The sequence below is a fragment of the Nannospalax galili genome, unplaced genomic scaffold (assembly GCF_000622305.1).
Source record: "Nannospalax galili isolate Female #2095 unplaced genomic scaffold, S.galili_v1.0 scaffold18, whole genome shotgun sequence".
Classification (NCBI taxonomy): domain Eukaryota; kingdom Metazoa; phylum Chordata; class Mammalia; order Rodentia; family Spalacidae; genus Nannospalax; species Nannospalax galili.
The window spans coordinates 7,142,234-7,160,970 of record NW_008346548.1 but is presented as its reverse complement, the minus strand read 5'-3'; the positions used below and the strand labels follow the sequence as shown (position 1 = coordinate 7,160,970).

At 39.7% G+C, this 18,737-nt stretch overlaps 1 protein-coding gene across 3 annotated transcripts in view; it reads left to right on the top strand.

The window, feature by feature from the left end:
• Window positions 1-18,737, top strand: part of Gsk3b (glycogen synthase kinase 3 beta) — a 197,566-nt gene that overhangs the window by 49,020 nt on the left and 129,809 nt on the right. For all 3 annotated transcript variants that reach the window (XM_008842903.2, XM_008842902.3, XM_029568233.1), the window contains exon 2: window positions 1,916-2,109. In XM_008842903.2, coding sequence (XP_008841125.1) covers window positions 1,916-2,109 — 194 coding nt within the window. The remainder of the gene's footprint in view (window positions 1-1,915; window positions 2,110-18,737) is intronic.

Here is an 18,737-nt window from a genome sequence, read left to right as displayed (position 1 = left end):
TTTACCACAACAAGAAACTGAAATGAATATTTAGATGGTGTTACTATGCCTGCATTAGTATCACCCGAACAGATAGCCTGATTCTTAAGTTTAGTCTTAGCTTTTATGAATGAGTCTGAACTTGGAGGAAACTTGTTTCCCTAGAAGTCTCTTGGAACTCTCTGTCTCCTGATACTGTGCTGATGGAAGAACTGTGTTGAGTCTGGCCCCACCCAGAAGTACCAGCTCGGCTCCACCCTAATCTGAACAGCTTCCATCCAAGGTTAAATGTCCTTTCCTGCCTTCCCTGTGAACAACTGAGCTGGAGTGCTGCCTTTCAGAGTTTTGATATGTTAATTCTCAAGCATACCCACATTCCTGGTTCAGTCATTCATTATCTTTTTGGGTGGAGTAATTAATTGACGTTCCCTAGGTCAGATGCTGAGGTCACAAGACTTATGCACATGGTTTTGCTGTGGTTAATTAAAAGTCATTAGTCCAGATACATCCTTTTGTAAAAGTCACTCCCACATTTCAGCCACATTTTAAAAATTGTTGGAAAATTTTCCTTAATCCTAATGATTTTTTTTTTAAAAATGAATTTAACAGCATTAAAAAAAAACATTCTGACATAATGCAGTCCAAAGATACACTAATTTTCTATACATCGAGGAATGAAAATATCAAGTCAATGTTTTCTATAATTAAATAGTTTCTTTGAGTAGAAAACTTTGTATAGTAAAAATACAACATGACATACTAGTCTTGAATCTGAGCCAAGGTGTTTCGGGCAGTACTCTTGCTCATGGTTGATTTGTGGCATGCCGGCATGTGCAGTGCAAAGTGCTCATGTTTAGAACTAAGGCTACTTCTGTGTTTTAATTATATTAGGAAATTTATACCATGTGAACAGAGATTCTAATTGTTACAGAGACTCCCTGGAATCTTGTGACCATAGAGGGGGCCTGGAGCTGAGCTAATAACATTCCCAGTGTTCTACTGTTCTACCCAAGTGACACTGACATCTTTCGAAGATCAATTTTATTTTAATGGCTCGTGTTATATCATTAGTATGAGAGTCATTAAACCGTGTATTCTAAAAAATTTAGTATTGGACAGAGTGGTAATTTTTTCTAATGTGACAGATTTATTATGATTTTCAGGGTTTTCTTGTGTGTGTGTGTCTGTCTGTGTGTGTCTGTGTGTGTGTGTGTATGTGTGTGTGTGTATGTGTATGTATGTGAAGATTTTGGTTTTTGTCTGTCAGTGGTGTTCTGTTGTCCCAAATAATCTTTTAATAGCACATGTTAAATTGTTTGGATATCACAGAATCAAGTGTTTCAGCTTTTTAATCTTTATACACTTTTGGGGGAGGTATATGTTTTAAATCCTAATGTTGTTAACCTATTTTGGAAGTATCTTTTTTTTTTTTTTTTTTTGAGACAGGGTCTCCCTGTAGCTCCAGCTGACCTGGTACTCTATGTAGACCAGGCTGGACTCAAACTCAGAGATCCACCTGCCTCTGCCAGTAACCAATAAGGGACAAAAAGTCAGGGCCTGAAAACTTTAAAACATTGTTCTACACTTCAGCACTGCCTGTTGCTCTGGAACCGGTCCTTTACAGATTGTTATTAGAACTATCCTTTTTTGGATTTGGAAAAAAACATATGAAGTGAGTCTTTGAGTAGCAGTGAGAAGATCATAAAGCCAAGGAGAAGCAACACAGGACAGAGTTATTTTCATGTTTCATAAAAGCTAATCTGAGTTATTTTTCATTTGCATAGTAGACATAGTGGTATCTCCTTACTTTTGCGTGTTAAACTTTATGAAGCGATGAATATTTAAATACAGAACATAGTTTATTTCATGTGTTGACAGTTTTCTTGTTATACTTCTGTACAGTACTCATTTTTGTTTTAAATTTTTCTTCCTTTAGGAGATAAAGATGGCAGCAAGGTAACCACAGTGGTGGCAACTCCTGGACAGGGTCCAGACAGGCCCCAAGAAGTCAGTTACACAGACACTAAAGTGATTGGAAATGGATCATTTGGTGTGGTATATCAAGCCAAACTTTGTGATTCAGGAGAACTGGTTGCCATCAAGAAAGTTTTGCAGGACAAGCGATTTAAGGTAAAATCTGGTGTTTCATGCCCTTTGGCTATCTTAATACATGTAAATGATTAGTTTTTTCTTAGTTGCCTGTTTTTGCTTCAGTTTTCATCTCGTGCTAATTTTTGCTCAGCTCAATTACTATAGTGACAAGATTTCTAGTATTTCATAGGGATAAAATTTGTTAAAGATTAAATACTTTTTAGTAACCACTGCTTTGAGTGACATATGTACATAAATCCCTGTAAGAGGGTAAGTTTAAAGAAAATAGCCTCTCTCTGCATTGTCTCAGCAGTGTGCGGGATCAGAACAGTACTGGCTATAAAATGTGTGCATTTAATACAGCTGGGTCTGCTTCTTTCTTGAAAAATACCCTTTAATCTATGATGCAGGACTTTTTTTTCCCTGTGCATAACACTTGCCTCTTTGTTGTCTTCATTTATTTTTCTTCCTTCTAGAAACCAGCAGTTCCCAAAGTTCGATTCTTTGTTTTCCATCTTTTTGAGACAGGGTCTCCCTGTATCCCCAGCTGGAACTCACTATGAGACCAGGCTGGCCTTGAACTCACAGAGATCCGCCTGCCTCTGCCTCCCAAGTGCTGGGATTAAAGGCGTGTGCCACCATGCCCAGCCCTATTTTCATTTCTTATATCATCTTCTTAATGAATCCTGTGAATGAAAGCACAGATGTCATCTCCATGTTGTGGAATAGTGGAGACTGTGAGCCCTGAGCTCTGGAAAAGGCTGTGCTATGAACAAGCTGTGAAAGCTTGCTCCCTTCTGTTCAAGTCTGCAGTAGTTTTAATGAAGTGTTCTTTGTGCTGGGAACTATGCCAACCTTTGCTTTGACCACTGCTTTGAAACAGTGTGTAGTCCTAGTGTCTTATTTGCTTGGTGGTGTCAACATTCTAAAGTTTTAAAATTTTTTTTATATTTTGTTTTTTTTTTAAGACAAAGTCTCCCTGTAGCCCCAGCTGACTTGGAACTCACTATGTAAACCAGGTTGGCTTTGAAATCATAGACATCGGCCTGCCTCTACCTCCTGAGTGCCAGGATAAAAGGCGTGTGCCACTGTGACCAGCCAGTTTTTAAATTTTTTAATTCTAAGGTTATTTCTGTTTTTCACTTATTTCCCCAAAATGTTGATAAATGCATACTGGATCTTTAAATGTTTTGCCATTTTTCTCAAATTGACGTGTGTGTGTGTGTGTGTGTGTGTGTGTGTGTGTCCGAGACAACCTCAGAAATCATCCATTCTTTTTTGAGACAGGTGGCTTGGAGCTTAACAAGAAGGCTAGGCTGGCTAACCTGTCTTTGCCTCCCCTGCCTAGGATTACAAGTGTGTGCTACCACATCTGGATTTTTTTTTTTTTTTTTTTTAATGTGTTCAAACCCTAGTTCTCATGCTTGTAGGCCAAGCACTTTATAGACTGAGCCATCTCCCCAGATCCAAGTATTCTTTTGTAATACCAGCTGATCCCTCTTTCCTTCTTTCCTCCCTCCTTCCCCAGGCCCTAATACATATTTGGCAACTGCTCTACCACTGAGCAGTACTCTAGTCCTGATGGACAGCTTTTAAGACCCAACAGAAAGCGTTCATCTTGGTTTCCAGAGTTTGGAATTTTCTTTTTTCTTCTTTATGCTGGCGAAAGACCTGCTTGGTTCTCTTCATAAATAACTCTTTTTCTCTAGAAATTTTGTTTCTTTTCAAGTTTGTAATACATAGGCTGTAATACATAGGCACACACACACACACACACACAGTTGCTATTTTTTGATTTTGAAACGGTCTCCCTGTAGCCACAGCTGGCCTGGAACTTGTTCTGTAGGTCAGACTGGCCTTGATCTCACAGAGATCCCCTCCGTCTGCCTCCTTAGTGCTGGCATTAAAGGTGTACACCACCACACCTTGGCCCAGATTATATTTTGAGTTTAGTATGAAATAGTGATACAACTTAACTTTTCTCCCATTAGCATGCTATTTGTTTCAGAAATTATTTATAAATTCATTTTATTCCTACCTGAGGACACCTGCCATGTTAAAAAATGATACCACAACTCAAGCCAGACAAAATCCCAGCATAGAAGTGGGGAAGTGGGGAAGAATCCCCAATTTTAGCTGAGAAACTATGGGGATAACTACTGTAAGATTATGATGGGCAGAGGGAGAATCAGTTTCTTTCAGGGGTATGATGTTAGATAGGTTAACCAGGCTCCAATGAATGGGTGCACACTGAAGAACATTTAGGGACACAAACTTGACTGGATAGGCCTTAAAAAAAAATGTTTTTCATTGAAATAAACATTTTATTACATTTATTTCGGTTGTGGGAGTATGTGCATGCTACGGTGCACATTTGACAGTCACAGGATAAATTGTGGAAGAACTTTTCCTGATAGTACCACTCTCACATTGCCTGGCCTAGCTTGGGTCACATAGCTCATGTACCGGCCAGCCTGGTGAATTACCTAGAATCTCACCTGTCTGCCTGCACCAACCCCATACTTCCAGGCCTAGCTGGGTTGTGAAGCCTGTGTCCTAGCCCAGTCTTGTGAGTGTCACAGATCCTGGCCTACTTGCCCCAGATTTGACTCAAGAAATGCAGCTTGCTCACTACCCTAGGCAAACCCAGCCAGAAGTTACATTTGCATACTTTCTTGGTGACCACCAAATTGAAAACTCCCCCATCCCTCCAATCAAAAATCAGTAGTATCTGAAGGATTGACTCTTCATACCTGATCTGAAATCAACCAAGCCTGGACAGCAGCAAAAACAAACAAAAGCAAACTTTCACTCAACAGAGGCAGGCTAGATGTATAAGACACAACAAGCAGTGATAGAAGTCCACATGCTTAGGGTCCTATCACAAAACCAGAAACAATATGAAAAGCCAAGACAAAAGGCTCTTCCCCAAACCCCCTAATCTTGTAGAAATGTTCTACAGTGAGGGTTACCTAATGAACCCCATGACACAGAATTTAAAAAAATAGTCAAACACATGATCAAAGTCTTAAAGAGTTTAAGGAAGAGGAAACACCTCTTTGAACTCAAAGAGGATAGGGATAAACCCTGAGGAAAGTCCAAAAACAAATATTCAGATGATGACTGAAATCATGATAACAGTTCAAAATTTGAAAACTGAGTTCAGCAAAGAGAAGTACTGAAAAAAATTGAGATGAAAGTGGGATTGAAAACCTCAATAACCCAATTAGAAAACTTAGGGGAAAGCCTGAGTAGAATGAATCGAGTAAAAGATAGAATTTCAGGACTTGAAGATAAAGGAATTGGAACACTCAGTCAAGAATATGCAAAGGGAGGGAGGGAGGAAGCAAGCAAGCAAGTAGGAACTTTGGGACACCATGGAAAGACCCAATCTACAAATTGAAGGTATAAAATAATATTAATGATGGGTCAGTGAGATAGACCAGAATTTGAACAAAATCACTGAAGAGAAGGTTTCCAAATAAGGAAAGATACACCCATTTATAGATATATAGATACTTAAAGATATATAGATACATATAGAACACCAAAAACTCAGGCCCCCTCATGTGATTGTTCTGTTTTCAGTCTCCCACCCAGTGGCTCATTCTTAAACTTTAGACCTCTTTCTTCTCTTGAAGGCATCTGGCTCACAGCCCTCTGAGATCCTCGGAGTGATGCAGTAGATTTCTCCATTAGTAAACTGTCAGGCAGGAACAGTCACTGTCCCCTAAGGCCTGTCAGAATTGTGAGCTTGTCCTGTGGGTAGGACTGCTGGTCTCTTTTCAAGAGGGTCACCTGACTTGTGCTTCCCCTGATCTTTCCAGGAAGCTCAGACTTGTGCTTTCTTGTCACTGTGTATCTCTTATTTTTCTTCAGACTTTTCGGGTGTTCTATTGCTTCTTGTGCTTTCTGGTGTTCTTCCTGTCTGTCTCGGGATTATTCTATCTTTTGTTGCCATGACTCTTCCCATATATTGTATCTCATGTCTCATGAAGGCAGCTTCTAACCTACCATCTGCTCTATTCAATATCTTTAACCTAAGGTGGTGCTTGTTTGGCTTTGATGTCAGCATAACTTGGTGCTAGAGCCACAGTGGAACCCTGCAGTCTGGAAGTTAGAGAAAGTTTGGCAGTGCTAGGCAGGAACGTGCAACTTGGGCTGCTGGAGTGCCAGATTCCTAGTAGTTTGTTTTTATTTATGGTCAAGTAGTACATTTTGCCTCTCTCTTCCATCAGCTGATAAGTCTCTGTTGATTATAATTTTTGGCTATTATGAGTGATGCCACTATAAATACTTAGTTTTTGTGAGGACATTTCTGTAATTTTTAGAGTATAAATACCCAGGAATAGAATTTCTTGGTCACATGGTTATTCCATGATTAACATCTTAGGAGATGGTAACCTGTTTTTTATCAGCATCTTTTTGAAGTCTCATAATAGTATATGAACTTTGTAATTTCTGCACTTACTTAAAAACACTTATTATGTAATTAAAAAAATTAAATATGGGAGCTGGAGAAATGGCTCAGTGGTTAAGAACACTGACTGTTCTTGCAGAAGACCCGGGTTTGAATCCCAGCACCTACATGGCAGCTAATAGCTGTCTGTAACTCCAGTTCCAGGGGATCCAACCGTCTCTTCTGTCCTCTGTGGGCACTGCATAACACAGGTGCACTTACCTACAGGCAGGCAATACATGCATACACATAGAAATAAAATAAAAGACAAATATGTCCTAGTGAGTGTGGTGTTTCATTGTCATCTCTTCTTCTCCCCACTCTCTTCTCCTTCCCTCTCTCTTTCCTCCCCTCTCTCCATTCCCATCTTCTTTCACTCCATGTCTGTATGACTCTAGAGATTGAAACCAGGACCTCTATGTCATAGACAAGTGCTTTGCCACTGACTTCTAACCCTACTCCTTCATTGTCTTGTAGATTTTCATTTTTCTTAGTTTATTTTCCTGTTGGCTGGAATGAAATACTCTGACAAATGTAACTTAAGGGAGAAAGGTTTATTTTGACTTACAGTTCCAGGGGACTTTTCACATTTAACCACAATGATGATGTTGAGTGTCTTCTAGTGTATTTTTGGGCTGTTTGTACATCTGTTTGTTTTGAAAGAAGTAACCATTAAAGTTCTTTGCTCATTCATGTTTTTAAAAATTCAGAAACAGTTATTAAGAACTTTGATAGAAAAATGACTGGAATAGAGAATTCTCATTAGTTTCCTCCTCATAAGCCTCCAGTCTCTGAGTTTCCACTATTATGATAAACCAATCAAACAGTCAATAAACCAATATTGATGTATTATTAACTGAAATCTCCAGTTTACATCATTGTTCATTTTGTGCTATGTGGCCTAGGGGCTTTAATAAATACATAATGACATATCTTTTATTATAGTATCATACACTATAGTTTCTCTGCACTTAAAAAAAAAAATCTGATAGCTGGGCAAGGTGGCATACTCCTTTAATCCCAGCAGTTGGGAGGCAGAGGAGGCCAAAATTTGGTTTATATTAGAAAGAATTTTTCCAGGAAATTTTCTTATTACCCAAGGAAAAAATAGTTAAAGAATCCATCTTAAGTCTGAAAGATCTAGAATAAATCCCACACCAGAATGAGCTACTAGGTCCCCTATAATATCTCCTCAATTATAAGTAAAGAGAAGAGGAAGGCGATGGTAAACCACATCTCACACTGCAGGTATATGTACCACTGCTGTCATAATGCATTGTCTCTTCACTATTCAGACACAAAATGTATCATTGAGAGTGGGGTTGGGGTTGGAGGAGAGCCCCAGTGGTCCTCTATAGACTCGGCCATTCCAATCAGACATAGATTTCAAGTTATCTTGTGATAACTAACCATTGTTTTAAGATGTGTGTTATTTCTTCATTTTATGGTGATTTAATCTCTTACAGAAAGAGAATTTTACATTTGCTACCTGTCCTAGTTTGTTTCTTCATTGCTGTGACCAATACTCTGACCAATACCAACTTGGGGAGGAAAGGGTTTATTCAGCTTACATCTCCCAGGTCACAGTTCATCAGGGAGCCCAAGGTAGGAACTCAGGGCAGGAACCCGGAGGCAGGAGCTGGAGCACAGGCCGTGAAGGAACGCTGCTCACTGGCTTGCTCCCCTGGCTCCTTTTCAGCCTGCTTTCTTATGCAACATAGGTCCACCTGCCCAGGGGTGGCACCACCCACAGTGGGCTGGGCCCTCCCACATCACTCATCAAGAAGATGCCCCTCAGACATGGCCACAGGCCAGACCAATAGAGGCAATTCCCCAATTGAGGCTCCCTCAACCCAGGTGTGTCAAGTTGACACTAAAGCTATCCAGCACACTGCCTATAAGGTAAAGTACTTGCTCAAAGGTTACATCTTTTTATTCTCAGTCATTGTCCTTAAAGAGTTTAATCACTCAGGCCTGCACCTTTAGTCCCAGCACTTGGGAGGCAGAGGCAAGGGAACGTCTGTGAGTTTGAGGCCAGCCTGGTCTACAGAGTGAGTTCCAGGCCAGCTGGGGCTACAGGGAGATCCTGTCTCAAAAAGACCCTCCCCCCAAAAAAAATTCTTATGACTACTTCATGTTCATCTCTTTCTTCATCTAAACCCTTGATAACTATTGACCTTTCAGTTGTTTCTATGGTATTAACAGTCCTTTATCAGACATGTATTTAACATTTTTTGGTTTATTTATATTTTATGTTTATGAATGTTTTTCCTGCATGTATGTTAGTGACCACATGGGTGCCTGGTGTCCCTGGCAGTCTGAAGAGGGTGTCAGATCCCTTGGACTTGGGAGTTAAGGATGATTGTTAGCCATTATATAGGTGCTGGGAAACTGAACCTGGGTCCTCTATAAGAGCAGCCAGTGCTTTACTGCTGAGCCATCTCATGTATTGTCAAAGGATCTTCACCCAGCTGTGACTTGTTTTTTCTCCAGGGCCTTCCTCAGAGCAGAATTTTAAAAATTTACTTGTTTTATTTTTATTTTTTTATTTTGTGAGACAGGGTCTCACTAAACAGCCCTGGTTGGACTGGATGGAACTCACTGTGTAGACTTCGGTGGCTCACAAAGATCCACCTGCTTTCACCAAAAAGCTTTAGTAAATGAAGTTCAATTTAATTAATGTTTTTTCTTCCATAGTTAGTGCTTTGGGTGTTGGCACACAGGACTCCTTTAAAATTTTTGAGGCCTTTACTTTTTCTCGTCTAATTGATGTAGGTAGAAATTCTAGCACTATGTTGAATAAAACAAGAGAATGAACATCCTTATCTTGTTTCCAACCTTAGATGAAAAGACTGCAGTGTTGTTTGAGACAGGGTCTTGCTATATAGCCCAGGCTGGCTGTATTCTTGGAATATGGCGATTATAGGCACATGACACCACATCTGGGCAAGACTCATTTTTTACTGTAGAGTGTTTGTGGGTTTTTCCTCTAGCTTTTATTGTATCAGTGTAGATTTTTTGTATGAATTATTTGTTGAGCTTTTATCATGAATTAATTTTGTTAAGATTTTGTAGAGGATTTTATATCCGTGTTCCTCAGGGATATTTGCCTCTAGTCTTTATCTTTCCTTTTGAAGTCCTTTGCATTAATACCAGAGTAATATTGGTCTTATAGAATGAATTTGGGAAGTATTCCCACTTTATTTTTTTAAGATTTTAAGAAAGATTTTTAAATTCTTTTTAAATTGTTTACCAGAACTCACATATGAAGCCTTCTTCCCTGAGCTTTACTTTTCTTGGGGATCAAACTCACAGTCAGGCTTGTTGGCAGGTACCGTTTACCTGCTGAGTCACCTTGCTGGCCCTTTTGGGAAGTTTTTGATTAGTGATTTGGTTTCTGTGTATGTTATTCATCTGTCTAGATTCTCTATTTCTAATTGATTTTGTTTTGGTACATTGCATATTTCTAAGAATTTGCTCCCTTCTATGTTTGTAAACATGTAATAGTTCATAATCTCCCCTTTTTGTCTTCTTGAGACAGGGTCTCCCTATAGCCCTAGCTGGTCTAGAACTTCCTATGTACACCAAGCTTGCCTTGATCTCACAGAGATCAGCCTGCATCTGTCTCCTGAGTGCTTGGGATTAAAGACATGTGCTACCACACCTGTTTTTTAATTGAAAATTTTAATTAAATTTGTTCTTTGACTTTTTATTACATGTATAAAGTACGTCCTTATTACTCTCACCATCTGCACACCCCCTTCCTATAAATTTCTTTCCTACATTCATGTCTTTTGTTTTGCTTTGTGACACACTGAATTTAACTAAGGCTATTTCTGTGAGCAACTCCTCCCACTTCTAGAAATTTTCAGTAGTCCCTCTCCCATCCATGGCTGATTATTGACAGGGCTAGTCTTGTGCATGCCCAGTGCAGGTAACCATAGCTGCTCTGAGTTCATAATTTCATTGTGTCATGTCCAGAAAATGACATTTCCCAGATTTTCCCTATCTTATGGGTCTTAAATTCTTTCTGCCCCTTCTTCCATGATACTCTCAGCCTTAAGAGTGAATGGTATAAATGTTTTGTTTAGGGCTGAGTACCCACCTGTCCCTTATTCTGAGCACCTTGAGAAGCCTTTCAGTCATCTTTGACCCCTAGCCTGCTTCCTCAATTGTGATTAAAAAAAAAAAAAAAAAGCATATATTGGTATAAACTTACCCTTTGCTACTTTTGCTGTAAGTTTTGGTGCATTCTGTTTTTGTTTTCATTTTTTCCTTACCTTTTTTTTTTTTTTTGGTCTTTTTGAGACAGAGTCTCCTTGTAGTCCCAGCTGACCTGAACTCACTGTGTAGACCAGGCTGTCCTTGAACTCAGAGATCTGCCTGCCTCTGCCTCCTGGAGTGCTGGGACTAAAGGCGTGTGCCACCACGCCTGGCAACTTACCTTTTCTTTCTAAAAAGATTTTTATTATGTATAAGAATGTTTTGCCTGCTTACCTGCCTGCCTGCATACCATGTGCGTGTAGTGCCTATGGAGACCAGAAGGTGGTGTAAGATTTCTTGGAACCAGAGTTACAGAGAGTTGTGAGCTGCCATGTGGGTGCAGAGAATTGAACCTGGGTTGGCTGCAAGAGAGAGCATCAAGTGCTCTTAACCACTGAGCCATCTCTCCATTCCCTCCAGAAATATTTAAAAAAAATTTTTTTTTTCTTTTTTTTTTTGGTCTTTTTGAGACAGTTTCTCTGTAGCCCCAGCTGGCCTGGAACTCAACAGAGATCCGCCTGCCTCTGTCCCCCCTGCCCCCCCAATCCCCCACGAGTGCTGGGACTAAAGTGTGCACCATCATGCTCTGCTAATTTTGATCTTTGACACCATGAATTATTTAAGAGTAGATTATTTGGGCAGAGAAGATGGTTCAGTGGGTAAAGTGTTTGCTATGCAAGCATGAGAACATGAGTTCAGATGCCCAGCTCCCACGTAAAAATGGTTAGTGGTGGTGGCTCATGTCTAACTCCTAGCATTGGTGAAGCAGAGGCAGGCAGATCCCTGGGACATGATAGCCAGCCACTTTAGTTGAAAGAGCAAATTGCAAGTACAGCAAGAGAACTTGTCTCAAATAACGTGGCGAGTGATAGAAACCTGAAGTCTACCTCAGACCTCGATAGGCATGTGAGCATGGGTGAGCTTGTGTATGGGAGCGTGAGTTCATGGCACACATAAGTCTAATTTTTATGCACACATATATTTTGAGTTCCTCTAGTTCTTTTTGGTATTGATTTCTAGTTTTATTGTATTGCAGACAGAAAAGATACTTGAAATAACTATTCTACAATTTCTTAAGACTTGTCAAATGGCACTGTATATATTTGATCTATCTTTGACACAGTTCTGTGTGTGCTTACAAATATTTATTCTAGAAATACAGTTTGTGTGTGTTAGGTCCACTTATTTTATAGTACTTAAAAAATTTTATTGTTTTTGTGTGTGTATGTGTGTCCTGGTGCAAGGACAGCCTTTATGAGTTCTCACTTACTCTGTAGGCTCTGGGATCAAACTCTGGTCTCCCTCCAGGTCTGCATGGAAAACCCCTTTATCCTCTGAGCCCTTTGGTTCCAAAAATGTTTTTGTGTCTGCTGTTTCCTTATTGATTTATTCCCTGTCTGGGTTATCTGTTCATTACTGAAAGAGTATTGAAGTCTGCTATTACCATTTTGTTCCTTTTTCAGATTTGTCAGTGTTTGTATTTATAGGTGCTATGATATTGGATGGATGTATGCCTTTTAAAATCTTCCGGTTGATGCACAACACAGGTGCATTCACATACATGCAGGCAATGCACTCATACACATAAAATATTAAAAAAATACCTTCCACTTGCATTGAATCTTCATTATATATTTTATTATTACCTTTGTTTCTTGTGGCAGTTTTTGTTTTAGTTTATTTTGCCCAACATGTCATTCTACCTTTCTTTTGGTTACCATGGAGTACCTTTTCTGTCTATTCACTCTGAGCTTCTGTGTGTACTAATTTTATGGTGAGTCTTATAGACAGAGTGTAATTGATCTTGCTTTATTCATTCAGCCATCCTGTGTCTTACATCAATGAGTTTAATCCAGTTAGTGATTTAGGGACATTTTATTCATTGTTCTGTTTAGCATTTCTCTTGTTCCAGTCTACTCTTGTATTGGTAATTTCATAATTCTTTTTTTTTTTTTTGTGATTTGTTGTGGATTTTGTGATTACCATGCAGTTTGCATAGAACCTATAGCAATATATTATTTTGTGTATTGCCTGCGTGTAGGTAAGTGCACCCGTGTTGTGCAATGCCAGCAGAGGACAGAAGAGGCTGTCTGATCCCCTGGAACTGGAGTTATGGACAGTTGTTAGCTGCCATGTGGGTGCTAGGATTTGAACCCAGGTCTTCTGTAAGAACAACCAGTGTTCTTAACTGCTGAGCCATCCCTCCAGCCCCAATGTTTTATTTTTTATAGTAATAAAATTTAGTAATTCCTATTGCATATGAAAGTTCCACATACTGTTATTGATGGCAGTTTTTACTTTCCTGTATATTGTGTGTCTATTAATATTTTTGTGGTTGTTAATACTTTTACCTTAATTTTATATACTTAGGTGGTTTAACATAAAGGAATTCTATTTAATCTTTTTTAATACTGTATATGTATATACTTTAAGTAGCTTCTATAGTGGTAAATTTCTGTATGACTTTTTCTAAAGGGCTTTAGTACCTTATTCCTCCCATACTCTCCTCTGCCCTGCTTTCTCACCCCATTTAATCCTTTTTTTGTGTGTGTGGTCTTTTTGAGACAGGTCTCCCTGTAGCCCCAGCTGGCCTGGTACTATGTAGACCAGGCTGGCCTCGAACTCAGATCTGCCTGCCTCTGCTTCCCGAGTGCTGGGACTAAAGGCATACACACCATCATGCCCGGCTCCTTCATACCTTATTTCCCTTTGCATTCTATCTCTCTTCCTGCCCCATGGCCATTTATTAGTTTCTTGGCTTCTCTAAATTTTCAAATTGTACATGCATTTCTAATATCGCGAAGCTAGTATCCAGCTATGAGAGAGGACATGCCATGTTTGGCTTTCTGGGTCTGGGTTACTTCACTCAGGATGATTGTTTCTGGTTCTATCCATTTACCTGTGAATTTCATAATTTTGATTTTTTTCAGAGGTGAATAATATTCCATTGTGTATATGTACCACACCTTTATTATCCATTCATCAGTTGATGGACATCTAGATTGTTTCCAATTCCTAGCTATTATGAAAAGGGCAGCGGTGAACATGGAGGAACAAGTATTTTTGTAATAGGGTATAGTCTTTGCCCAAGAGTAGTATGGTTGAATCAAATGGTAGATCAATATTTACCTTTTGGAAGAATCTCCACACTGATTTCTAGAGTGGTCACACTAGTCTATACTTCCACTAGCAGCAGGTAAGGAGAGATTCAGTTTTGTTTAAGGGTAAAACTTTTAATATTTTATTTTATGCATATGAGTGTATCGCCCGCATGTATGTGAGTGCACCTGTGTCGTGAAATGCTGCGGAGGTCAGAAGAGGGTTTCGGATTCCCCTGGAACTGGAGTTTAGGATGGTTCGTAGCCACCATGTGGGTGCTGGGAATCAAACCCAGGTCCTCTGCAAGAGCAGTCAGTGCTCTTGCTGAGCCATCTCTCCAGCCCCTAAGGGTGAAACTCTTAATAGTAGGCTCCAGTGATGAACCCACACCAAAGGGCATTTTGGTGACGCAAACCTGACTCAGTGGCCTTTACATATGGAGTACAGATCTTTGGTGGGAGCTTAGAAAGGGGAGATGCAGTTACTGGAGGAGATTTAAATATGATAAAAATATGTTGTATGAAATTCGCAAAAATTCAATTAAAGTGATTTACACAGCAGAATTATAGTATTTCAGTATTGCTTGTTACTAGCAAGCCTTGGATGTTAAACTTAAATCACTAGCACTTCTTGTAAGACAGCAGTTCTTATAAGACAAATCTAGTGATGAATGTTCTCATTTTTTCTTTTATCTGGGAATCTTTGTGATACTTCCATTAGGAGCTGGAAAACTGGGATTTTTGTGGTTGATTTGTTTTTGGTGTAGGGATCAGTTAGGCAAAGAAGACTTTTTGATAGGGATGGTAGATTCCTATGCACTAAAGCAATTAACTGTATTCTGAGTTAATACAAGAATTCACAGACAGTAAATATATTCTGTTATTCATATTAACATGTCAGTTGATGACCTGTAATGGTTAATATTGTCACAAACCTCTGGGCATGTCTGTGAGGGAGTTTCTAGATTGAGTTAATTGAAGTGGGAAAATGCTAAATGTGGGCACAGTACCATTTCATGAGTTGAAGTCCTGAACTGACTAGAGTAGAAAGTGAGCACCACCGATTATTGCTGTTTCATGATGGGGAATGTAATCTGACAGCCTCCTCATATTCCTGTTGCCATGCCTTTCCCCACCATGAGACTGCAAAGTCTCTTCTCTTTTATTTTCATACTGGTAGTGACATTTCTTACAACAAAATAATCCTTGAGGTCTATCTTTGTTTTGAGGCAGGGTCTATCTGTAGCCCCAGATGGCCTGGAATTCCATTCCCTATGTAGACCAGCCTGGCCTCCATCTTGATCCACCTGCCTCTGCCTTCTGAACACTGGGATTAAAGGCGTGTACCACCACCCCTCACTATAGTGTAACCTATATTTTTAAAAAATATATTATGTTCTCTCCCCCAGTATCTTTTAAGATTTAGATATGTTGCATGTATCAGTTTCTTTCTTAGAGTTGAGTAATGTATTCTTTGATACAGATGTACTGTAACTTACTTATTCATCCCATAAAAGATATCTGGTGGCTGTCCACAATAGGGTTATTTTATACATTCATGTGTAGGTTTCTATGTAAGTATGAATTTCATTGCTATGAGGTAAATGCACAAGATTGTCATTACTGGTTTCCTGGGTATATTTTGACAGTAGAGCCAATAGGTAGAATGTGAGGTCAGAAAGGAGAACGTACTTCAAGGATTACCTGGGCAACTGTAGAGTGGAATAGCTGAGAGACTGTCTTCAGGTGTTTGAAACAGTAAGTAGCAAAGTAACTCCTACTAAATTTAGCCAGTAAGTAAGACAGCAAACCTAGAGAAGGAAATAGGAGGCTTTTTAAAGAGGAAGAGAAGGAGGGGTTAGCTGGCATTTATTGTTCATGGAAACCGTTATTAGTGCATATAGCCATAGTATCCTGCAGCATTCTGAGTTTAATTCCTTTCTATGGGTATATAGAATATCTCTTCTATTTTTCTTTTAAGACAGTAATTTTTTTTTTTTTTTAAGCAGGGTCCCCCTGTAGCCCCAACTGTTCTGGAACTCACTATGTAGACCAGGCTGGCCTTGAACTCAGAGATCCACCTGCCTCTGCCTCCCAAGTGCTGGGACTACAGGCATGTGCCACTACGCATGGCGAGAGTGAGAGTTTTAAAGTTTGTGTGTTTAGAAAACAAATGGTCCCAGAGAGGAATTGAATCTTACCTAAAGTCGAACTTAATTCTGTACTCGTTCATGTAAAATTATTTTAATCTCCCCAGGTACAAATGTCTCTCTCTCTCTCTTTTTTTTTTTTTTACAAAAAAAATTTTTAGACTCTCGCATTTTAACATTTGCAATTGCACTTAACATGTTCTATTATGGGTATGTGCTTCTCTATTTGCCTTATTTTTTTGAGATAGGGTCTCCTTGTAGCCCTAGCTGTCCTGGAACTATGTAGACCAGGCTGGCCTCGAACTCACAAAGATCTGGCTGCCTCTGCCTCCCAAGTGCTGGGATTAAAGGCGTGCGCCACCACACCTGGCCTATTTATATTATTTTCAATAATAAACTGAATACTGAAGTCTGCTTTATTATTATTGCATTTCCCAGTCACAGTGATAAATGAAAGTGTACTATATTCCATTGTGATAGCTGAGAGCATGGATCTGACACACCTGGCTTATTTCTTGATTCTGCTGTTTGCTAGGATATTCTTTAACCTTCCTATGCATGTAACCTGTCTAAAATGGGGATAACAATGTTCTCTACTTTATAGGCATGTATTATAAAGATAAAACTGTTACATAGTGCCTGACTCAGTAAATTGTCAACATTCTGTAGTTATTAGCATGATCTTTACTACTGCTAATAGTAGTGTTATTGACCTTTAAAAATACAGGGTTTAAGGAATTTGTATTTAAGCTAACATTTATTCACAAGCTAGGGACTCTAAAATAAACTTTCAAGAATCTGATTCATAGTCAACAATTCCTAGACACCGACAGGAGTATAAGTTCTTTACTCTTTTTAGTTATAAAACAAAAATAAAGCAAAAGAAATGTTTTATGTATTCATGCATGTATGTAAGTGCACCCATGTCTACAATGCCCACAGAGGGCAGAAGAGGGCATCAGATCCCCTAGAACAGTTCTGAGCTACCATGTAGATACTGGGATTTGAACCTGGGTGTTCTGCAAGAGCAGCCAGTGCTCTTAACTGCTGAGCTCTCTCTCTAGCCCCGAGTTCTTTACTTTCTTTAGGTCATGCAGTGAGTTATTTTACAACTACAATTTTACAAGTAAGATACTTTACATACTGATTATAGTATTAGAGGAAAATGTTATAAATTCCTAGACCACTAGTCGTTAAATTAATCTAGGAAGTCTACTATGTATTGATGAATGTGTACCAAGTGTAAAATTGAAATTGAATTCCAGGAGCTTTTATTTCTTGGTTTCTAGAGCAGTGGTAAAATATGGTCCTGCCTCTAGTTTTTTATAAGTTTTATTTGATCCCAACTCTTTTAGTTTTCCTTCAATTTCTGTGACAAAACACTCTGATAAATACTGGTGTGGGTAGGAAAGGGTTTTTTTTTGGGGGGGGGGATTTTTGAGACAGGGTCTCCCTGTAGCCCCAGCTGTCCTGGAACTCACTATGTAGACCAGGCTGGCCTTGAACTCACAGAGATCCGTCTGCCTCTGCCTCCCAAGTGCTGGGGTTAAAGGTGTACACCGCCATGCCTGGCCAGAAAGGGTTTATTTTTAGCTTACATCTCCTGGGTCATAGTTCATGACCACAGGAGTACAAGGAACCTCAGGACAGGAACCTGGAGGTAGGAGCTGAAGCACAGGCCATGGAGGACCGCTGCTTACTTGCTTGCTCCTCTGGCCCTGCTCAGCCTGCTTTCTTAAACCATACAGGACGACCTGCCCAGGGGTGGCACCATCCACAGTGGGCTGGGCCCTCCCACATCACTCAAAAAAAAAAAAAAAAAAAAAAAAAAAAATCAAAATGCCCCACATACATGGCCATAGGCCAAGCCAATGGAGGAAATTACCCAGTTGAGGCTCCCTCTACACAGGTATGTCAAACTTGGCAACTAAAGCTAACTAGCACAATTGATTTCTTGTAAACTTGACACACAAACATGTCACTGTTAAACCACAAGCTTTCCATTTCTTATCCCCAAGGTATGATGTTATTAATATACAACATAAAGTGGACCACTTTAAAAGTCCCTTGGGCTGGAGAGATGGCTCAGTGGTTAAGAGCACCGGCTGCTCTTCCAGAGGACCTGGGTTTGATTCCCAGCACCCACATGGTGGCTAACACCCATCCTTAACTCCAGATCAGGTGATCCCATGCCTTCTTCTGGCCTCCACAGATGCACTTACACACATGCAAACAATACACTCACACATAAAAATAATGAAATATTAAAAAAAAAATAGTTCCAGTCCTTTAAAAAATAGAGACCAACTGTGGGCTTCTGTCACATAAAAACCAAGTTAAATATTTTTTTATTTCAAAGGGAAGAATCTGGCGCACTTAAGCAAAACCTATGTCCACCAAAGTAGCTTAAGGCTAGACATCTGGGATTCACTCACCGTCTTCTGGGCTCCAAAGGGTTTTGGCCGTTCAACTTCTCTGGCTCTGTCATTCACAGCACACACAGCTGGTCTCATAGGCCCAGACAGGTTCCATTCTACACTTGCTGCTGCCCTTGGTAGTCATCCTATGGTCCTGGCATCTCCAAAATGCAAGGGTCTCCTCTGAAACTGAGGCTGCACCTTCACCACTAGCCATTTCTGGCTTCTCAGGGTGCCATGCCTTAGGTACTCTGTGACCCCCTTCATGCTTTCACCATCA